Raw genomic sequence first — 22,597 nt, 5'->3', positions numbered from 1 at the left:
GAGCCCAGCCTGAAATGAATTAACCAAGTAACTCATTAACTCTTTAGTATGAATATGCTCAGTTAAATGGCTTCTACATAGCAGATAAGAGAGACAGACAGTGGAGCTAAATACAACAGAGTTTGAAAAAAAATAGGCATATAGGTGAAGGTGCTGCTGCCACAAGTCTGTATAGCTTTTCTGGTCCCATTGGCAACTCCCACAACAGGGCCTCTATGCAAAGCAATACACCTAGAATACCTAAGATAAAAATGTTTTGTCAGAAGTGATTTTCGTGGACAAAGCCGCAAGCAACAGCTAGTATACGATATATATAGGATTCAAATGAGTACAACGAATTCTATTATGGACACTCTTCCAATTACAACATATAGATTACCATCATCTGATTTTGTCTGCTTTATGATGCCAAACAGTAGGTGCCTGCACTGTTCTATATTAGGAAAATGGGTTTCGGTTCAGACTGGCCCTGCATAGGCCAGGTTAATAATTGGTTGGCCTCACTAACTCCCATTGTGCCACCTTTTATCTCTGCTGACCCAACATCTGCAATACACACTGACTGGTACGTACTGGGGCCTCTGAATTGTTTTTAATTCAAGCAATCGATATCCACAGATAAACAAATGACACTGTTCAACATCAGCAGGTAGACAAACTAGACAAAGTGAGGCACAGAAGAGAAGAAAAGGACAAATGTGATACACTAAATGGTGTAGCAAACTCCTTAAGGTAAGTAGTGCTGTACTATGCTGTCTGTGCTCCGACTGACCGTCTGCAGCCATTATATGAACAGGGGTCATTAACTGGGATAATGTGACCTGGGAGCACTACTATGTTACATAATATTGAACTGTGGCACTACAATATGTCATACTGTGAACTGGAGGCACTACAATGTGGAATAATGTAAACTGGGGGCACTACAATGGAATAATATAAACTGGGAGCACTACAATGTGGAATAATGTAAACTGGGGGCACTACAATGTGGAATAATGTAAACTGGGTGCACGACAATGTGGAATAATGTAAACTGTGGGAACTACAATGTGGAATAATGTGAAGTAGAGGCACTACAATGTGGAATAATGTGAACTGGAGGTACTACAATGTGGAATAATGTGAACTAGGGGCACTACAATGTGGAACAATGTGAACTAGGGGCACTACAATGTGGAATAATGTGAACTAGGGGCACTACAATGTGGAATAATGTGAACTAGGGGCACTAAAATGTGGAATAATGTGAACTGGGAGCAGTACCCAATGTGGCAGAATGTGAATTGGATTCAATACGATATGGCATGTGAACAGGGGGCACTACAATATGGCAGAATATGAACATGGGGCACTACATTGTGGCATAATATGAACTGGGAGCACTGTGTGGCATAATGTGAACTGTGAACTATTTCATTATTATGGGGCATATAACTATGGCATTACTACTAGGCATTAAATGAACTACCACTGTGGAGATGTGTGTCTCTATAAGCACTGGGTGTCATTAAAAATTTTGTGGCCCATAAAGCTCAATTTAAGCCCCTGCACATACATATACAATGCATAAATAGTTTTAAAATAAAAATGTAAAAAAATATCAATCCTTAAAGTTTCCCTGTTAAAAAAAAAAAACTACTTGTTTTGGTTGATTGAAAGATGCTAACACAGCACAAGAAAGATCACAACAAATTGATTTCTATGGCAGAACTTAAATATCAAGTTGGGAATTATATGCATTGTGTTTCCAACATAGCATACAACATTTATCTGTTAAAGCTCATTTTTGCATTGAATTAAAGCATATGAACATTCATAAAAACTCATGTTTTTTTTATTTTTATTTTACTTTGAGTGAAGAGAATTTTGGAGGAGTGGAGAACTCCTTAAAATAGCCTGTTCAGCTTCCTAAAGCAACATGATCTTACAGGCTGCTGCTGAATGAGAAGAAAGCTGGTGGCTAGGGGGCGTGTGAGGAAAAAACTGTTGGTTAATGGGGGCATGTGAGAGAAAAGCTGGTGGGCAGGATTTGGCATGTAAGAGAAAAGCAGGGGAGCAGATATGCATGATAGAAAAGCTGGTGAGCAGAGGGCATGTGAGCGAAAGTTGGCCTGCGAAGGGGGATGTGAGGCAAGTGATGGTGGAGATTTTCATACTTTCATATTTTTTTCTCTGATTTAAAAGGACACCAACAAATTATAAAAAAAAGTGTCTACTGCTGGTTTATTCTAACATTTTCTTTCTTGTATTTTTTCTGAAATCTAACATTTGGAGCCCCCCTCTAGAAATCCTGCATTTTCTGCAGACAGCAGAGGAGTCTGGACAAAGTTCTGGATCAAACATCATAATACCTAAACTGTAGCCTTGTCAGCCTACCAGCCAGGAGGCAAAAGTTATTTTTGGTTTACAAAAGTCAATTCTGTGAGGGGCTGGCAAGTGAGTATTAGAAGGGAGGAGGGTTGTTAGGCTGAAGCTTTGCCTAGGACATTGAGTAACCTTGCAATGGCCCTGTTAATACCAGCCTTCAACAAGAAAAATGCCAAACAGAAAGAAATAAACTGCAGGCTGGCAGAAACAGTCAAGCAGCATTACATGAAAAGCAGGATATATTACAGGATTCTCTTGGAGCATATAAATAAGTTGACATAAAAACAACTACTGTGCCAGAGAACAAGAGATTGTAAGAGTTATTACAAAGATGCCACCAGAGCATGTGGAGATATGTCTAACACCCCTTTCAGACATAAGCAATGGATTATGTCTGAAAGGGACCTAGGTTGATAGTCCCGATTCCGTGCCCCTTTTAAACGATAAGGTTATTCAGAGCCCCGGTTTATGTCTGAATGGTGTGACCAGGCTTTTTAGACTCGGGTTGCACAGAAAAGGAGCTGATAGGCTGTTAATGAAGACCTCTCATCAGCGGCAGATGGCACAGGGCACCAAGAGAACTGCATGCGCCTCAGGAGCGCTGTGTTTCCAATTTAAAATGTCTCATTTTAAGGATGTTTATCGTGCAGTCGTTTGTCAGTCTGTGAAGAGCCGGCACTGAATGAACAGTCGTTCAGTGCCGGCTCATCATCAATCATCTGCAAACATGTTCAACCTGACGTTATCGTCAGGTTGACCAGCATGTTTGCACGATGATAGATGTCTAAACGACCAGCGGGCACACGCATCACTGGTCCTTTTAGACATTTTTGCAAACGATTTATAAAGAATGTTATCGTTCAATCGCTCAACTTAATCGTCTAGTGGATGGACACCTTAAATAAATTAATGTGGTGCTGAGTTTTTAAAGAAAGATAGTTACTTATTAAATGTGAATTCTAATTATTCAGTATGGGACTATTTGGGGGTGACATTGATTTATTTCTCAAATAAGAATGCTATTTAATGTCAGGGCTGGTTTCAAGCAGGGAGGCATATATTTTCCAAACAGAGCACCATCATTCCAGGATCAGGACAAGCGCAGCGTGTAGTGAAATCTGCAAAACCGGTAGGAGACTGCAGAACAGTCTGCTGTCTGTCCCAAAACTGGTGGGGCAGTCCATATTTCGGGTGACCATCCTGCTCAGCCAAGATGTTGCCCTCACAGTTGGTAGGTCTCCTGCTTCCCATGAAGGGCAAGCAGTGTGCACCTAGCAGCAATATACTCAGCATTGCTCATGTATTTCAAATCAATGAAAAGAATCAGAGAGCGGCCTCACACTTGTTAAAATGATACCCATGCCTCTTGAACAAAGAATCAAATATAATGTTACTCTTCTTTCCAGCTGGCCACATCCCCTCACACCTTGTTACCTTTGCCCTGACGCCCTTCAGTGGACCCCTGCCATTGCACTGATGCATTTCCCATGTTCCCTTCATAGCCCAGTGTCTTGCAGATGACAGATATCCATGTGTTTCCCCCATGATCCCCATTACACTGATGTAATGTTAAAGACACAAATAATGTTATATCATTTGAAAAATGAAGTAGTTTTGTTCTAAATATTTCCTAGTACTTCATATGGTAAATTCAAAAAATTTGCTGTGTAAAATAAAGATCCATTTACAGGTCATAATCTTAACATTATTGCACTATAAACCATGAGAATGCCACTATTTATACATAAACACCATATGCGAACAACATTTTATGAAACAAATCACATACCAGATTTCTTATTTCTGACAGGTGGTGATTTACTCTCTCTGAAAAAGAAAATTGCATCAATTCACATAGCACTATAACCGCAACATTAGAAGATTGTCTGTCAATACACTACTGTAGTGTGTACCAAGGGATTTTCTCATGAGTCAGATTTACTGTATGGAGCAAAAGTTGAATGTTTTGGCGTTTGGAAAACATGAGACTGAAACCCAATCCCAGTAACAGGATACACGTACAAAGAAAACTGCTGAACACAGATCTAATAAAGTACCACAAACCATCAGAAGCAATACAGATGTGTCTTCATACACCTAGGGGTTAAATGGACTAAAGGGAGAGTTTTTAGAAATGGAGATGTTGCCCATAGCAACCAATCAGATTCTACTTAACATTTAACTAGCACTTTCAAGAAGATAATAGCTAGAATCTGATTGGTTGCTATGGGCAACATCTCCATTTCTAAATTTACCCCCTAGCCTCAATACACCATGTGGCATGAGTGACTCGGCTTGCACCCAGCGTCTTTTTCACCCGAAAAGGCATCTTAGGGCGGTATTCAATTAGCTTCGCACCCGTAGAAATGTTTCGCCTGACTGACTTTTCGCCGACATCGCGTGTTTTGGACGTGCGCGTCCCCGCTTTCTACAGTATTCAATTCCAAAACTTGCGAGAACAGCAAGCAGAGAATGCAGAACAGGCGGAAAGTACTGTCAGACTTGGGGAAATCAGCCTCACCCCCCCAAAAAAAAAGATGTACTAACATTGGGGATCAATGTAGAAGTGTTCCAATAGCCCTAATAAAACTAATTGGGGTACTGAAGTTGTTTAAAATCCTTATTAGCGTCCTTGCAAAAGTGGTGGAGAATGGCATTAACCAGTATTTTTTGGTGAAAATAAGTAGTCCCATCAAATTTGGGGTGCTTGAAATGGGTACTAGCATATTTTAATCTCTCTAAAGTGAAGTTTTAGAAAAGTGAAATTCCTCCGTCATACAAGCACCTGCAATCCCAAAAACACTTGGCCCCTTGTTAGAACGCCCCCAGAAGCTTATTCGCTAGTTTTTGAAGTTGTCCCCCCACTTTTGTAATTTTTGCCCCCAGTTTCAAAGGTGTTTTTTTGGGGGGGATCCTGGAATTTTTTTGGGGGTGATTTGTCCATCTGCACCCCAAAATATAGATTTTACACTTTTTTCACCTGCTATTCTATGGAGAAAAAGTATCGATTATTTCAGTGCCTTGACTTACCGCATAGGTGAAAACGGAATGGAATTGAATACGGAGTAAAAAAAGGCGAAATTATCACTAAAAACCACACGAAAACAGCTTTTCACTTCTAATTGAATACAGCCGTTAGTCGCAAAAGGATGTAACAAACCCCTTCATGAGACTGCATTGATTAATTTCACTTGTGTGACTGAGTGTATACAAAGCACAGCAACATTGGCGTGGGAACAAGCTGCGGCATCGTAGCACTTCATATACAGGATTCAGACTCAGTCACACACAGATATACAAGTGTGCATATCAAATTCATCATTGCAGTCTTGTGAAGCGGGTTTATTGCATCCGTTTGCGAAGATACATTTTCGTGCAAAAATTGTTTGACGCAAGCCAAGTCAGACGGGACCCTGGGCACCAAGAAGGCCTGATTGGCGTGACTGCTGCAATTGTGTATGAGGACACATCTGTATATTAATAACCATGGCTACAGCTATGCTAAAAGTATGTAATTCTGACCATATGTCTGAAGGCTAGTTCTCAAAGTCAAGCACAATATACTGAATTCTAGGCATTCACCAAGTCCAGGATGCTGACAGATACAGTACTAACAGTATTTAGCAAGAATCAGTCTTGGACCAATCAAAGCCAAGTACTGACTTCCTTCTGATTTAGTGTACAAGCGTTTTCTCTCCCAGGAGTCAAATTACAGATAACTAGGTCCATCCTTCCAAAACGAATATGTAAAAATTGGGTTGATTTGGTTTAGTAAATGCCAATTGTATTAAATCTCTTCCTAATAGTAATACTGTTATAGTATCATATAGTGTAATTAGTAGGGTGCCAATACTTACAAGAATCCGGAACCTCTGCTGACCACCTTCGGTCCCGCTTGACTTTCTCTGTAGCGGGGAGCATTTGAAACAGCGCCTCTAAATTAAAATAATCAATGCATGGTCAGGAAAAAAAAAAGAAAAACGTAAAATGTGCTTTATTATCAGGAAAACATCCAATTAGATCATTAATACACACACACACACATATATATATATATATATATATATATAGTTAGTGATTAATGGCAAATTCTTCTCCACTGCATTATTGATGAGATGGTTGATAAAAAAAAAACGATGGAGCAAAGGATAAAAGATTCAGAGTTTCAGGATTGCTAGGTAAACATGTATTGTTTGTATTGTTGGATATATTGATGTGATCCCCTTTTAAATATAAGTAAAATGAATTATTGAATTTCCTTAAGTCTAAACTACAAGTTATTATGTCTCACAAACATACCTTAATACATGTGATATTACCATAATTTGACCAACAATTGAGTGTTTTTTAATATTCAGTGAATGAAATAACAAAACAAAACCATGTAGGGTGATTTCTGGAAGTAATGTGACTTATGATGTAATGTGTTGGTGTTGTTGCAGCTTGTGTGGTTATGGGAGTGACCCCCACACTCTGCTTTTTTTGCAGCTCTGCATTTTGTTTATTGTTAAGCAACACCCTTTATAGAATTTCTTACCTCTTCATGTAGGATGACTTTGGTTTTGTTTCTGACAACGATTTGCAAAAGACGGATTCTAGTTTTCCAGTCTTAGGTGCGGCCTCCCCTTTCTGCTGTACTGTACGGCTAGCTGTGGATCTGGAGCTTTCCGGTTGAACTTTGTCTTTTGTAATTTTACTGTCAGAACTAGTTTTATTTGACTTCTTTTTTTTGGTTTGTCTTACTTTTCCAATAAAAAAGTCATCATCGCTATCACTATCACTGTCATCAAAATCAGAGGGCTGCTTATAAAACCTTTCCTCTGTGCTATCATCAAAATATTCCTTATCTTCTTTGTCAGAGTCTTCAATATCGCTGGAATCAGGTTCCTGTACAGAGGTGGCTTCCACAGCTTTCTTACCAGATATCCCTTCCACTGCTTTCTTTTCACAGATATCTTCTAGAACTTTCTTACCAGAGATCCCTTCCACTGCTTTCTTTTCACAGATATCTTCTAGCACTTTCTTACCAGAGATCCCTTCCTTACCAGAGATCCCTTCCTTTCCAGAGATACCTTCCACGGCTTTCTTTCCAGAGATACCTTCCACAACTTTCTTTTCACAGATGCCTTCTAGCACTTTCTTTCCAGGGTTAACTTCTACCGCTTTTTTTTCACAAGTCCTTTTGAATACTTTCTTTTCTGGTACACTTTCTGTAGTCTTTTCTTCAGTACTATCCTCTCGGACAGTCTGTGAAAGCTTTTCTAGCGGTGTCTTCTGAGAACACTCATATTCTTCCTCATGATTCGGAACTCTATCAATGAAATCTGGTACTTTACCCAATATGCCTACATTGTCCGAACTTTCTTTTTTTGGGTTTGTTTCCGCTGCTGCTTGATCCAGCTTTGCGGTCTCTTGCTTACATTTGTTGGCTGCTTGTGTGCTCCCATTTTGTATAGGTTTGGATGGCTTACATATTTTTCCATCTTCACCCTCTCGTTCTACAAGGTTTTTTCTGGCCTCTTTGAAAGCCTTGATAGCGTCTGAAAATAAAGAACCAGTCCTATATTTATTCAGACTTCGTTATGAATAAAGTAGTGGAAACAGTCAAATTAAATGAGCAGCCCATATCTTCTAAATATTACCTAAAAATATTCTATATTTGTTGATTAACTACTGAAAATACTGCACTGAAGCTTCAAAACACAATAAAATAATACTGATTAATGGGTATGTTGACCTTTAGACATCTCTAAACAGCGGCGCTTACAAAAATATAATTTTAAGAATTTGGGTAGGCAAAGAGGGGGGTTACCCAACGATAGAAGTACTTGCAATATTGATTTGATCTAATAGATAGAAGGACTTGAACGGTAAGTAAAAATTGAGGGCGCAGAAAGCAAGTTAGCAATATTCCTTTATGCTTGTTTATTGCTTTTATAACTTTTAGTGTTCTTTGAAAATTATATATGAATATGGTAGCCTTAAAAATGGCCACTGGGATACCTTCTCCAATACAGTAACTCATCTATAGGATCATCCTATATCATCTGTTTATGGAAAAAAACATAAATGTGAGACATTCTTTACATTTAAGTTCTATTTTTTGTTTTTGTTTTAAAGAGAACCGTAATACAATAAACTCAACGTTATGTATACTGTATATAAAACTATAATAAGAAAAGACTTTCACAAAAACTGAGCTAAAGAACAAAAAATAAATCAGAAAATCATAAAAAAAAAGACTCAACATGAGTAATTGGATGACAACCTAAAGTAAAGTAATGTGGAAAGAAAGCAGGATGAGCAAGCATTCAAATCGAATTCCTAAGAAGACAGGCAATACGTGACTGGAAAACTGTATAGAGGTTATGACCGACAGGGAGTAAGGACAAACAAAATAATGATGGAAAGAAAAACACAAAGATGATACTAAGGAAGGTAGAAGAGGAAATGTGAATGCGCCAGGAGACAGAATTTTATGTTTATTTCTTTAACAAATGTTCAAAACCACAGTAATGTTCTGGCAAAGTCCTACAGTCGTGTACTAGTATTTTATGTGGGCCTAAGATCCTATTTATTGTGTGTGTGTGAATACAGATGCAGCCAGAGTCAAATAATTGTTTAATGCTGGGTGATTCCACTACAATTGCGTAGCCTATGCTTTATGTTAAGGATAGATACCAAACCACTGCAATACCACAAATTGTATGTACATATATGATATTGCAATGAGAACTGCAGTTTACACTGAAAGACAGATGCTGGTGGTGATAACAAATAAAATAATTAAGAATTAATCTGCAGTAACTCTGGTTTGAGCACAGGTAACTGTCAGTTACTGGAGAACAGATTTACAATTCATGTGTAATTCATTCATTACTATAAACATAAATAAGGGGGTTGGGTCGTTTTAAAATTGTGTGAGATTTATTTACTGATTTTTAATGTTTGGGTATAATAGATAGAGGTGAGCTGGTAGCCTCTGGGAATGAAGGGGGGGGCAGGGCGTCACACTATTCTTTGGGTTTTCTTAAGAAATATCATGTTAATTTATTAATACAATGGTTGCTACATCTGTATGTAAAGTACATGTGTTTACATTGGACAATACCTGCCTCATTAGATTGTTTACTACAGTATGTGTGATACTATTCCTGATTAGGGGTGATTATTTACACTTATTTTTCTTTCTAGCCTTCTAACCTTTCCAGAAGACAGTTGTATGTATATTTGATCTCGAACCTGTATTGTATTATGTGCAAAGATGTACTGTAAATATTTCCTCACTAGAGAGGACTTCTTTCCCTGTCTTACCTTTGATAGCAGATATTTTCTGTTTCAGCAAGGGGTTTGTGGCTAGTCTGGTTATTGCTCGAGTTTCAGCAGTGCTTTCTGCCTATAAGAAAAATCAGTAGTGTTTTAAGATATAAAATATATACAAAAGCATCAATAAGTGAAATATACACACCTAAAGCAAAATAAATGTAAAAAATATATTACATTGAAACAACACAATGCATAGCTTTTGGTTTTACAACTTGTTAAGTAGGTCAAAAGGGGAAGTGATAAAAAAAATATATATTAATACCATATAAGTAAGCCAAAATACTGATGTTTTCTGAGTAACTATGTGTAAAATAGAATTATAAGTACCATGGTCTAATCTCAAATTAATTCTGTAGATACACAAAAAATGTGAGTTACTGAATTTCATGAGTGATGATGCATGGGATTAAAACTCTATTATCATTTGGAGCTATTTAGCTCCTCCCACATTGCAAAGCCCTGGAGACTAATTTGTGCAGCCATAATTTCCAGGGGTGGAAAATCGGAGGACCAATCAAAAGTAGGCCAATGCAGCTTCTAATTGACCTGCCTGTTCTCACCCGTTTTCAGCAGGGATTTTAAGTATATTAAAATGTTCTCCGCATTAGGTGGTAATGTAACTTTAAAATCTCATTAAACTGGTGTTCTTTGAAAGCAGGGTGACTTATCCTGAAATTACAATTTTGGACCCTCGTTGCTGACAATTTTAAACCACTCAAGTCATTAGGCCCGATCCATCCAGAAACTACGCTCCAGAGACTGTGAAAAGCAAAGGAATATGGAGAGAACAGTCCAGCACCAACAGACTCAGGTGTAACCCTATTTGATAGAGGGAAGTAATGTGACACATGATAAGTTATTCTATGGTGATCATTTGTGATCAACAGTGAATAATCCTATAACTACAGAAATCATTATAAAGTTCAGTGCAGGTAGGTATGGGTGAATACTCCCCCGCATCTTGGCCTGAATAATCGCAGGAGCACCCTCATTTGTATTTGGGGAGTCCTCCTTTTCCAATAAATTGTTATTGTAAGGTGATAACTAGTAATCTCTTTCTAACAATGTGCCCCCTTAGTAGTTATTGTCTGGTGCTGGTGGCTACTAATCGGAAGATACGTGGACAAACAGAATCACAACTGTGTCTATCACCAAGGATGACAGGTAAGCACAATATTCTTAATTTAATTTTAAAATGTTTTGCTGATTATTTCAATAGTAAACTTTTGGCCTATGGGTGTCGTGAAAAAAAAAATTTGAGACTCAATTGCACCGTTATTTTAATCAGTGCCTTATGCTGAAGTATGTGTTCAGAAGTCCACAAATGTAGGGTTCTAATGCCCAGATCTCCCCCATCCAGGTATCACTAAAACAGTTCGTAAGTTGTCTACTTTCAAAAAGGTATGCCTATTTGGGCTACCATATTATTCACACATTTTTTGTTTCATTAAAATTTGTAAAAAAACCAAAAACAAATAAAAAAACAAAACAATTGTAATTAAAAAAATCACACAATTACATGTAGTACAGTAGTTTACTTTTCAACATTTTTTTTTATAAAAAGTAATTTCTGGAAGACTGTGCTATGTTTGAAAAAATAAACGAATGCTATTTTTAGGACATTACAAAAGGTAAAGTTTGTGTGGGCAATGCATAAATACTTACGGATATTGATGTGGAAAAGGGGTTAAAAAAGTAAATACTGCATTGCCTTTATGAATACGGTAAATTCAGAAGAAAATCTGTAACAGTAAAATCCTTCATCTGAGGTTTTCTAAACCATCTTGCACAACGATTAGATTACATAAGATTGAATACAAAAAAAAGAGTCAAATCAAAGAGGCAGCCAAACCTCAACACACAGTAAATAATTGCCTGCCTGCTCCCATTATGTCATTGAATACATTACCTGTAATCACCTTATTCAGAACGACAAAATACATTTCTGTTTATACTTGGAAAATACTGTTTTCCCAGACAATACCACCTTATGCTGTCTCCAGTTACACAAACTAGTCTTACATGGCCTCGCAGACCCACTACAGAAACCTCACCTACTGTAAATAAACATGAGGCAATGTATTCTGACTGCTGCAAATGAGCAGGATTCTGTGCTACACCCTCAGCACACCAATATATTCAAAGCAATAAACATTTATATTTTTGATGAATAGAACAGTAATGGAATATTGAGTATACAACTGGTGATATGTATTCATATTTATGGAAATCCAATAGACAGAATATATATGGGATTGTACACTGAGGGGATTTATAAAGCAGACCTATTTGTTCCTGCCTTCTCCATTCATATGACATGAGTAGGGTACACTGAGCAATTTTAAACGGAAGAATGTCAGACCGTCATCGTTTCTTACACACAGTAGAGAGAGAGTCATTGTGTGAGCTGGACCGATCTTCATTAATAATGCACCTTATTTATTGACTAGGAAATATTGACATCATTGGAGACATGAGGTGATGGGAACACTTTAAACTGTGGCAAAAAATGTTTGACAGTGCACAGACCATATATTACATGCCAAAATATGGGCATCTCGATAACCATGCAATTAAATAAAATATATGATAATGTAGCAGCCCTACTCCTGGAATCGGTATGAAAACGGCATGACAAGGGTCCGGTAAGTATTTTAACCATCCCCCTTCTTCCCCTAACCCTCTGTTCCTACATCATAACACTAACCCTCCCTCTTAGTGCCTAAACATAACCGTCCCCCCTTAGTGCCTAACTCTAAACCACCCCCGGGGGTACCTAACCCTAACCTTCCCCTCCCCTAACCCACCCTTGGGTTTTTTGAAAACTGCTAAAAATGATGCGATGTTTAAAACACTTGGCACATCTTTATGGCCCTCCGAAAAACCAGACTCAATACATTACAAAAAATCGGCGATATTATCGAGGGTGCGTTAATATCGGTGCTAATTGAATACCGCCCTTGGGGGGTATTCAATTACATGCGAAAAGTCAGTTTCTGCTGAAAAGTTTTGTCAGTGACGTCATTTCGCCAGGCGAAAACTTTTCCCCGTATTCAAATCCACAGACTTTTCGCTGGTGCGGAAAGTCAGTGCATTGGAATTGGCGAAAAAGATTCGCCTATGAAAGCTGTCGGAAAAAAGTGCAGAATTGGAGTTTTGAGGTGCAAACTTGTGGGAACCACCCAGCACCCTTGGGACAGGCCCCCAAAGATAAACACTGTCAAAAAAAGTTTAACAAATACTTAACACCCCAAAAACGTACTTTCATTTTGGGAGCGAAAAAAACAAAACAAACAGAGTTGGGGGACAAACTTAAAAACTAGCGAAATATACTCCAGGGAGCCCCCCCAAGTATGCCAAGGTGTTTTTAAGATAGCAGGTGTTTGCGGTAGGTGGATTTTTAACGTTTTTAAATACTTCACTTTAGCAACTTTAAAATATGCTAGCACCCATTTTCGTGTACCCCAAATTTGCTGGAAAAACTTATTTTCAAGAAAAAAAGTGCTAAATGCTATTCTTCACCACTTCTGCAAAGATGCTAAATAGCAGCTATTGAGATCATTTAAGTTCCCCAAATACCTTCAGCAGGCCTATTCGGGCGTATCTATAGTGATCCCCAATGTCAGTGCATCTTTTGGGGGGTGTCAGGCTGATTTCCCCAAATCTGACAGGACTTTTCGCTGGTTTCGAATTCACCGGGTTCCGTTTTTGCTCATTTGGAATTGAATAATGGGATAAGTGGGGACGAGCGCGATACTTTTCCGCATGGAAAACCAGCGATGTTTGCGAAAAGTCCGGCCTGCGAAAAGTACGGGACTTTTCGCACCTAATTGAATATGCCCCTTAGTGTTTGCCAGGATTATAGATTCAATAATGCCTGTTGTTTGAAGATTTTGCATGTGCATACAGGGAGCCTTGCAAAGCATCTTTCCATTACCATCTGTGCGGCAAGCATGCACATGTACAGAGCAGAGTCTCGTTGGAATTGTGACGCCTGTTTCAGACGGATCTTTTGCACCCGGCACGGGGTGGGTGCAAGTGCCAATACTAATTATGGCGGCTGGGGCCGAAAAAACAATGGGCAGAGCGGTGCACAGGAATAAAACCACAAGGAATATTCATGTAGATGACTGATACTCATTAACATAAGGTAGTTAATCTGGTAGCCACATATGTCCGTGTCTGGCTTTGGGTCCTACTTCTTGGTAAGAGTGGCACTGATTAAAGATGGTAGTAGCTAACTGAGATGCTCTTCTAAGAGAGAGAGTTGCTAGCAAGAGTCAAGTTAAAGAACCTATTTCCTAACATTGAGCTGCCGTTACAACAACGTGTAAACGTCGGCAGCGATTTCAGAACTCGACCCCCTTGTGGCCCTAGATTCATGGATTTTTGCACGATTTGTGCAAATCTAGCAGTAAGTGCAGCATAAAGCTGCACTTACCTGCACCCGTGAGTAAATCACTGGTAATTGGATTGCAGTGGGCACTAGAAAGTCCATATAAAACACAACATATATTCAATATTTAAAATTATACAAGATATTTGATCGTTACCAAATACCATTTTTCGATTTTACAAATCTCTCTTCCAGCAATTATGTTATGTTACTATGGGCAGCTATGTGCTCCTACAGATGTGTCCTTTCACATCAAGCTTCAATACGCAAAGCAGCGCAATATGCCTGACGTGAGTGAGCCGCCAGGTCTCGTGCAACTCTGATAGCGTTGTGCGTCCTTTCTTGCTAAAAAGGCGTCGCACGCAGGTATACAAGTGTCACATATCAAATTAATCTGCCCAGTCTCCTGGTGCATCCTAGTCACATCGCATCTTAGACACATTTCAGCCAAAAAAGATGCCCGGCGCTAGCAGAGTCTCAGGGGATCAGGCCAAGTGGGGCTGTTTGGTGTGACTGCATCAAAGACGAGTGAGGACACATCAGTACTGTGTCAAATTTATATGCTCAATCCATTTTCTTTCCCCCTGCACGTGAGGGGGAGGAGTTGCCATCGCAATGGGGGGTAAATCCTGGCAACGTCACTCAACCACCTTGCAGCCCTATTTTGCCCCCGTTTTAACGATTTTGCTAGATTGGGCTAAAAGTATTGGCCAACAAAAACAATTGTAAGAAGACAGCTGCTTTCAATGTTTAAAATTACAATACATGAAAAGACATGGACACATAAATCACTGTAAGAAGATTAACATTAGTGTCTTTTATCCTTCAGTGGATATTAACAATTTGCCAGGAGTCATGTGACTACGATGGCAGCTACAGGCACATGACCAGATGTAGTATGTGAAATGCCCCTATTCTCAACAAGCTCCTTTAATGCACAATTCCTTTGAACTCTCCATTTGATTTACACCACTGCATTTGCCATTTATGTTCTGACTTGCCTGTGCACATTATGTGTCCACATACACCTATCCTTAAATTCTGGCAAATGGGGATATGTAAAATACAGTAAAGCTGCTCCATGCATTTTTTTTTTCTATATTTTACTAAATGTGCATCTTTTTTGTACTGCTAATGGGACAAAAGCACGAGGTACACATACCCTATACACTACCAGTTTATTTTCATGCTATAGCTGTGCGCAATAGATGCTAAAGAAATAAGAAAAGACAAGAGACTGAGGACCGGTATGACTGAGCAGCACCATGCATCCTGACAAGTAGCATCGTGCACATTTACAAACAAATACTAAGTCCCCAGTCACTACAAGGCTGTTGGCATGCGACTGCAGTGCAAAAAAGACGCTATGCCATGCAAACATGAGAGCGTACAAAAGTTGCTGCCCATGGTGTGGCACTTATTTTGCACCATATGGTGCAAATACACTAGGTGAATGAGGACACATCTGTATGTAGGGAAAACGTTTCATAACTTTCAGGAACACACAGCACATAATACATATATATATTAGGGATGAGCGGGTTCGGTTCCCTGAGAACCGAACCCACCCGAACTTCGGGGATCCGGGGCGATCCGAGCCCAAACTCGGATCTCCCTGTCTGCCCCGGATCCCTCTCCCGAGGCAAAACCTCGAGATCTGCTGTCGGATCTCGAGGTTTTGCCTCGAGCGGCCATTTAAAAAAAAATGCCTTTGCCTTTAATGGGCAAAGTGCTGATTGGCTGACAGAGCCGTCTGTCACGGCTTTCAGCCAATCAGCATTATGGTGCTCATTTGCATGTAGCACGGACTCGTGAGATCCGTGCTACATGCATCTGTGTGATTGACAGTGACACAGAGCACAGATGGGTCAGTGAGACCCGTCTGTGCTGCTGTGTATTTCAATGACACAGATGCACGCACGGACCAGGAGATCCGTGCTACTTGCATCTGTCACATTGACACAGCAGAGCAATGACAGGTCCGTGAGACCCGTCTGTGCTGCTGTGGTAAAAAAAAAAAAAAAAACCTGTGTAAAAAAAGAAAACAATGGCGTGCAACCACACCCCCCCCCCCCCCCCCAAAAAAAAAAGAGCAACCAGCCCCGGGCATTAGTAACCCAGTGCTGGGTGTGCTTAAATACAGGGGACAAACGACGTAGAGGTCCCCTGTACTTAAGCACAACCAGCACCGGGCTAGTCAGAACCAGCGCTGGTTGCCGAAATACCAGGGACAAACGACGTAGGGGTCCCACGTATTCTGCGCAACCAGCTCTGGACTTTTTCTAGCAGGGGGCTGATGCCACAGCCAGGGGAGCCCTTTCACCGGGCCCCCCAGCCGCAGCATCAGCCCTGACCGCTAGTCAGCCCAGGCCGGGGATCCCTGGAGAGCTGGGGACCCCCCCAATAAAGGGGTCACCCTCTCCAGGGCACCCCAGGCTGATAGCCCGGGGCTATCCCCGCCACCCCTGGTGGCGGTGGGTGGCGGGTTGATTGTGTGGTGTGGTGTAAATAAAGAATATCAAACATTGTCTTTACAAGTAGAACTGCAAGTCCCAGCAAACCTGCCCCGCATGCTGGTACTTGGAGAACCACAAGTACCAGCATGCAGGGCATTAAGGGCCCACTAGTACCTGTAGTTCACCTGTAAAAAAATGTTTAAAAAAAACACAGGACACACACACCGTGACAGTATAAGTTTATTAAACATACATACGCACACACACACACACACGTACACATACTCACCTATGTAACCTGTAGCATCGGTCCACTTGGGACCTGTGAAAAAAAACATACTCACCATCTCCTATGCGAGGTTCTGTCCTCTTCGTTCCAAAGTAGGCATCCCAAGACTTGGCAAAAAAACAAAACGAAAACACGATCCACGAACTTAGTACCGTTCTATAGAACGGTACTTCCCGAATGAGAGCTTAGCGGCGGGGTATCACCATGGAAACCCCGCTACTAAGCGTTCATTGGCTGAGAGAGGTCATCTCCCGTCTCTCAGCCAATGAACGGCTCCCTCCATTGTAGTCAATGGTGGGAGCCGCAAGGTTATTAAAGTTTACCCTGCGGCTCCCAGCCGGGGCCTGGGGTGCCCTGGAGAGGGTGACCCCTTTATTGGGGGGGTCCCCAGCTCTCCAGGGATCCCCGGCCTGGGCTGACTAGCGGTCAGGGCTGATGCTGTGGCTGGGGGGCCCGGTGAAAGGGCTCCCCTGGCTGTGGCATCAGCCCCCCGCTAGAAAAAGTCCAGTGCTGGTTCTGGAACATACAGGGGAACCCTACTAATTTTTTTCCCCTGTATTTCCAGAACCAGGACCGGATCAGAGCCCAGAGCTGGTTGCGCAGAATACGGGGGACCCCTACGTCGTTTGTCCCTGGTATTTTGGCAACCAGCGCTGGTTCTGACTAGCCCGGTGCTGGTTGTGCTTAAGTACAGGGGAGCCCTACGTCGTTTGTCCCCCGTATTTAAGCACACCCAGCACTGGGTTACTAATGCCCGGGGCTGGTTGCTCTTTTTTGGGGGGGTGCACGCCATTTTTTTCTTTTTTTACACAGGTTTTTTTTTTTTTTTACCACAGCAGCACAGACGGGTCTCACGGACCTGTCATTGCTCTGTGCCAATCACACAGATGCATGTAGCACGGATCTCCCGGGTTCGTGCTACATGCAAATGCGACCATAACGCTGATTGGCTTCCTGTCTGCCACTGCAGTGCCACGTGTTTGTGCCGCCCACTTGTGTCGCTTAGCATAGTCATCCAGCTACCTCGGTGCAACCTTTTGGCCTAAAAACAATATTGTGAGGTGTTCAGAATAGAGTGGAAATGAGTGGAAATTAATGTTATTGGGGTTATTAATAGCGTAGGAACAAAAAAAGGCCCATTTTATGTGATTTTAGCGTTTTTTTTTATTTTTTAAGAAAAAATCCAGATCCAAAACACGGAAGGGTGGTTTTGGCAAAACCAATCCAGATCCAAAACACGAAGAAAGATCCAGATCCAAAACACGAAAAGTGGCCGGTGCATACCCCTAATATATATATATATATATATATATATATATATAAAATACATTATACTGTCTATTGTGTGTGTATATTAGTGCCAGTATCCTTGATCGCTTAACATATTCTTACATTGTTTCTTATACTCATTGAGTACCATTAGATTGTCATCATAAATGTAACTTTAGGTTTTACACCATGATGCTTTATTGCTACACATTTCAGTTACCTGATCATAAGCGTGTTCTTTAAGGTTCTGTTCATAGGGGAACTTTTGTATTTATATTTGATATATTGGAGATATGTTTATGATGACCTAATTTGCTTTAGCTAATCCAAGCAGTTAACCCAGCGCACAATTTTAAATGGATTACAAATCGAATTCAATTTGTTTATGCTGATGTTCCTGGATTGTAAATGACCTTGTAAGATTTAATCATTAGAATAAAATTTCTGATAGACGTTATATGAGTTTTTATGTCCTTTATATAAGAGACATGAATAATTCAAGAAATGAATTAGGTACTTAGTACAAAAAAATATATTTTTTCTCTCCTTTCATTGGATTAATCAGTCCAACTATATATCTGTATTACCTTACTAGTATTTGTGACTGGTCTCTAGTGTTTCCATCTGCCCCCTGTATGTTGTCCTGGTCTGTACAATCAAGTGTAGGGCCATGACACCTCTGGGGATGGGGCCCCCCACTGCCACTCTCCTCACTTGTCTCACCTGGCCAAACATGGCTGGTGCCAGCCACGTGCTAATGTACTAATTTCTATCAGTGGTTGATCTCATTAATAGATGGGGTTCTGAACTGAAACTGAAGCTGTGTAATGTGTTGTTTACAGGATCAGTAACACACAAAATGTAAAATTATAGAAGGAAACAATGAGGATAAAATAATGGAGTATAAAAGTCTGCACTTCCTTGAAAAGGAGTCCTTGCTGCCTTAAATCAAAAATAATCTTATACAATAGTAGTTAAGGTGCACTGGTTCCTTTAGGTGTCAGCTAGTTGTAAGATGCTCTTAGGTTTTTAAAGGGCAAATCTGTTGTGCTCCATGGAAATGGAAGATGATATCGCTATAGAGGGATTCCCATTAAATACAGATGCGGGAAGGTGCTGTATATATTATGATGAGGATATGTTATTGTAATTATACAACACACTCCAACACATTTATTGGGAATCCCTCATATACTGCAGCTACATTCTCTGGGGTAGATTTATTAAAGCTTCTAAAAATGAAAAATGGTGATTCAGATTCAGATCATTTTATAGGATGCAATAGAGAAATTATAGCTAGAATATGCTATGGGCAATCACTTTAATTTTTAGAAGCTTTAATAAATCTACCTCCGTGTCCATATAGCTCAACAGATGTGCCCTTTAAAACCTGAGCACAACTTAAAACTTATAAGGAACCATTCTTTAACTACCATTTTATCATGAAGGTAAAATACTTTGCGTTAACTTCACTTCAGTAATGCAAAGCCAAAGAGTGGCTTACTAGTTTTTATTTTTAACAAGTGCAATAAGAGAAAAGTGCTGTAAGGTACCTGGCCCACACATTAAAAATTTTAATATTAGCATACATAAATAGCGTGTGTTTATGTGTGTGTATATTTTATGTGAGCGCGCGCACACACAGGGAGATGCCAGGGCTGGTGCAGAGCACCAGTCCGTCCCTGTACGTGTGTGTGAATATTTCTGTAGGCATCAATGTTAAACTGTGTCAATAGACAAATCACCTGTTGATTGTGATTATTTAAACAATGCATCATTGTAGTTGATAGTTGTTTCTAATTAAATGTCTGCCTTGAGAGCAACACAATTCCTAGTCTTGACTAAACAGACAATAAATCTATATTGGTGTAAAGTGAAAACAAACACTAGGGGGTAAATTTACTAAAAGTCAATTTTGGGTCTAGGACCAAAATAGAACCAACATCCCACAAAATCGACCCCAGTGTTTCTGAACAAAATAGATCATTTACTAACAGTCGATTTTTGATTCCATTCTGATTTCTATTTGAAGTTCCAAACTTGTTTCAATCACACTCAAAAAGATCCAAAAATGTATATATAAGAGCCGATTGGTGGCTGGGTCATGCATTGTACAACACCTACCCACTGCCCACCAATGTCGCGGGCCACCTATTAATTAACTAGAAAATATTAAAACACCATAATAAACATATTAAAACACTATACCAAATATATTAAAACATACATATTACAACACCATAACATTAACAAATACACTCAAAAATGTACCTAAAAATGTATACACATTACAATACAACCAAACATATCAACATTAAAAATCACAAAACTATTTATAATTATGTATATGTTCATATTTTTCTTCTTCCTAGGAATGTCTATGGATAAGGAGAGAGAATTCGTCACTGTATTCCTGGAGTCCAAAGAATGTCTATGGTGGATAAGCTGACTACTCCAAAAATTGGCAGCGTTGGAGGAATTGCTCAAGTATGGCAAGAAGTAATGCTCTAATGCTAGCATAAAAACAGTCTGCACTAAGATCCAGAATTTGCGCACGGTGTACGTGAAGGAAAGGAAGAAGGTGGAGGAATCCAAGTATTCCGGAGCAGCCACCGACGATATCTATCAGCCCGCGCTGTGGGACTACTACCTGATGTCCTTCATAAGCAAGCAGGAGCCACAACGTCAGTCTCTGGTGTTGATGGCCGAGCGAGAGGGAGAAGAGGAGGCGGCAGAAGTGAGTGGACCGTCTGAGGCTGTTTTGGTAAGTAGACACACAGGGCCTGATTCAGAGCCGGACGCTCTGACCTGAGCGCTCGCTCTGAATCAGGGCCGGGCTACCTAAAATTGGAGAGGCCTCTTGGACGCTCGCATAGCTGTGGGTTACCACCCACAGCTTATGCGAGCGTCCATGATGATGGTTGCGATGGTCAAGACCGCAAGCCCTGGACTGATTTTGGCTCTATCAGAGCCATAATCACTCCCACTGACATCACTAGTGATGTCAGTGGGGCCGTACCCAGACGGTAGGCGTTCCCATGGGAACGCCTCCGTCTGGCAGGCACGCCTACCAAAGGGGGCGTGCTGTCACTCACCATCGACAGCACGCCTCTTTTGGTGCGAGACCCCGAGCGACGGCTTCCCCGTCGCTCGCCGGGTCTCGCGCATGCGCACGACGGAGCTCCCTCGTGCGCATGCGCATTTGGGTACCATCGACCTGCTAGCGAGCGTCCTGTGCTTCGTGAGCGGGTCTGAATGAGACCCACAGTTCATACACCAAAACATTTTATTTATTTTTTTAAAAACAAAACATTTTAGAGAAATCAGAAATGTCCACTGTAGTCAGTTATCTCAGACAGTCCTCCTGCCATGGCACCGCACCTGGTCCATTGAAATAGGCCATATACTCCTCCCTCACTTCTTTGGCACGTGCTGTCGATGTTGTTTTAATTGGTGGTGCAGATACTGATATAAACTGGGCAATCTCCTCCAGATGTCCTGCATCTTCTGGCCTAGCTGTGACTGGTTCCCGTGTGTAGTTTTCTTTGCAAGAAGTTATGCAGCACATAGCACGCCATCACGACCCAGTCTATCTTGTCCACATGTAGGTTAATGGTGGTGTGGAAAATGCGGAACCGGTTACTCAGTATTCCAAACGCATTTTCCACAATGCGCCGTGCCCGGGATAGACAATAGTTGTAAGATCTCTTCTCTCTGGTCAGGCCCCTCTGTGCAAATGGCTTCATCACGTTTATATGCAAAGGAAAATGCTTGTCTGCAACAAAAACGTAATTTAGGCCATGCTTTGTCTCGTCCAGTGACGGGAAGTGGAGGGTTTTGTTGGTGAGTCCCTGGTAGAATGCCGTCTGTTTGAAGGACCCACCATCCGAAGCACGGCCATTCTTGCCAACATCCACAAACAAAAATTTGTAGTTGGCATTCACCACTGTCATGAGAACGATGCTGAAGAAGCCTTTATATTTGTAGTAATATGATCCGCTGTTGGCAGGTGGGTTGATGCGTATAGGTTTTCCATCGATGGCTCCTCCGCAGTTAGGGAAATTCCAACGTTGTTCAAACTCTTCAGCGATGGTCTTCCACGGTGTTTGGAAACTAGGGGTTAAAACATGACCATAATATTTTTTCCTATACAGACTCCCACCCAAAACCCTGAATTGTCAACAACTCCGGACATCAGTCTGATCGGAGACAGCGAGGTGGATACATCATCCCCATGCCCACTGACCATTGAACCCCCCCCCCCAGCATCTTCCACACCTCCCCCAAGGAAAAAAAAAACGCCAGGGGAGAAAGCAGCAGCATCAGCAACCCACTGAGCCGGAGGACATATTCCTGCAGCAGAACCCACTGAGCCGGAGGACATATTCCTGCAGCAGAACGTAACACATCCTCAACAGAAATCCTGACCACATTGATGACTTTATGTCACATATACATAGCGCAATGCGCAAAATGATAGGCCAAACACAG

General features: G+C 40.9%; 1 protein-coding gene across 1 annotated transcript in view; it reads right to left on the bottom strand.

Moving 5' to 3' along the window:
* The window catches only part of SRFBP1 (serum response factor binding protein 1), a 113,851-nt gene that overhangs the window by 1,809 nt on the left and 89,445 nt on the right, over positions 1 to 22,597 (bottom strand). Inside the window, exons 5-8 of the mRNA XM_088475087.1 lie at positions 9,685 to 9,766; positions 6,908 to 7,910; positions 6,228 to 6,305; positions 4,160 to 4,197 (exon numbers count right to left, since the gene is read on the bottom strand). Coding sequence (XP_088331213.1) covers positions 4,160 to 4,197; positions 6,228 to 6,305; positions 6,908 to 7,910; positions 9,685 to 9,766 — 1,201 coding nt within the window. The remainder of the gene's footprint in view (positions 1 to 4,159; positions 4,198 to 6,227; positions 6,306 to 6,907; positions 7,911 to 9,684; positions 9,767 to 22,597) is intronic.

The sequence above is a fragment of the Taudactylus pleione genome, unplaced genomic scaffold (genome assembly GCF_031769625.1).
Source record: "Taudactylus pleione unplaced genomic scaffold, aTauple2 ptg000162l, whole genome shotgun sequence".
Lineage (NCBI taxonomy): Eukaryota > Metazoa > Chordata > Amphibia > Anura > Myobatrachidae > Taudactylus > Taudactylus pleione.
This window is presented reverse-complemented; position numbering and strand designations above follow the sequence as displayed.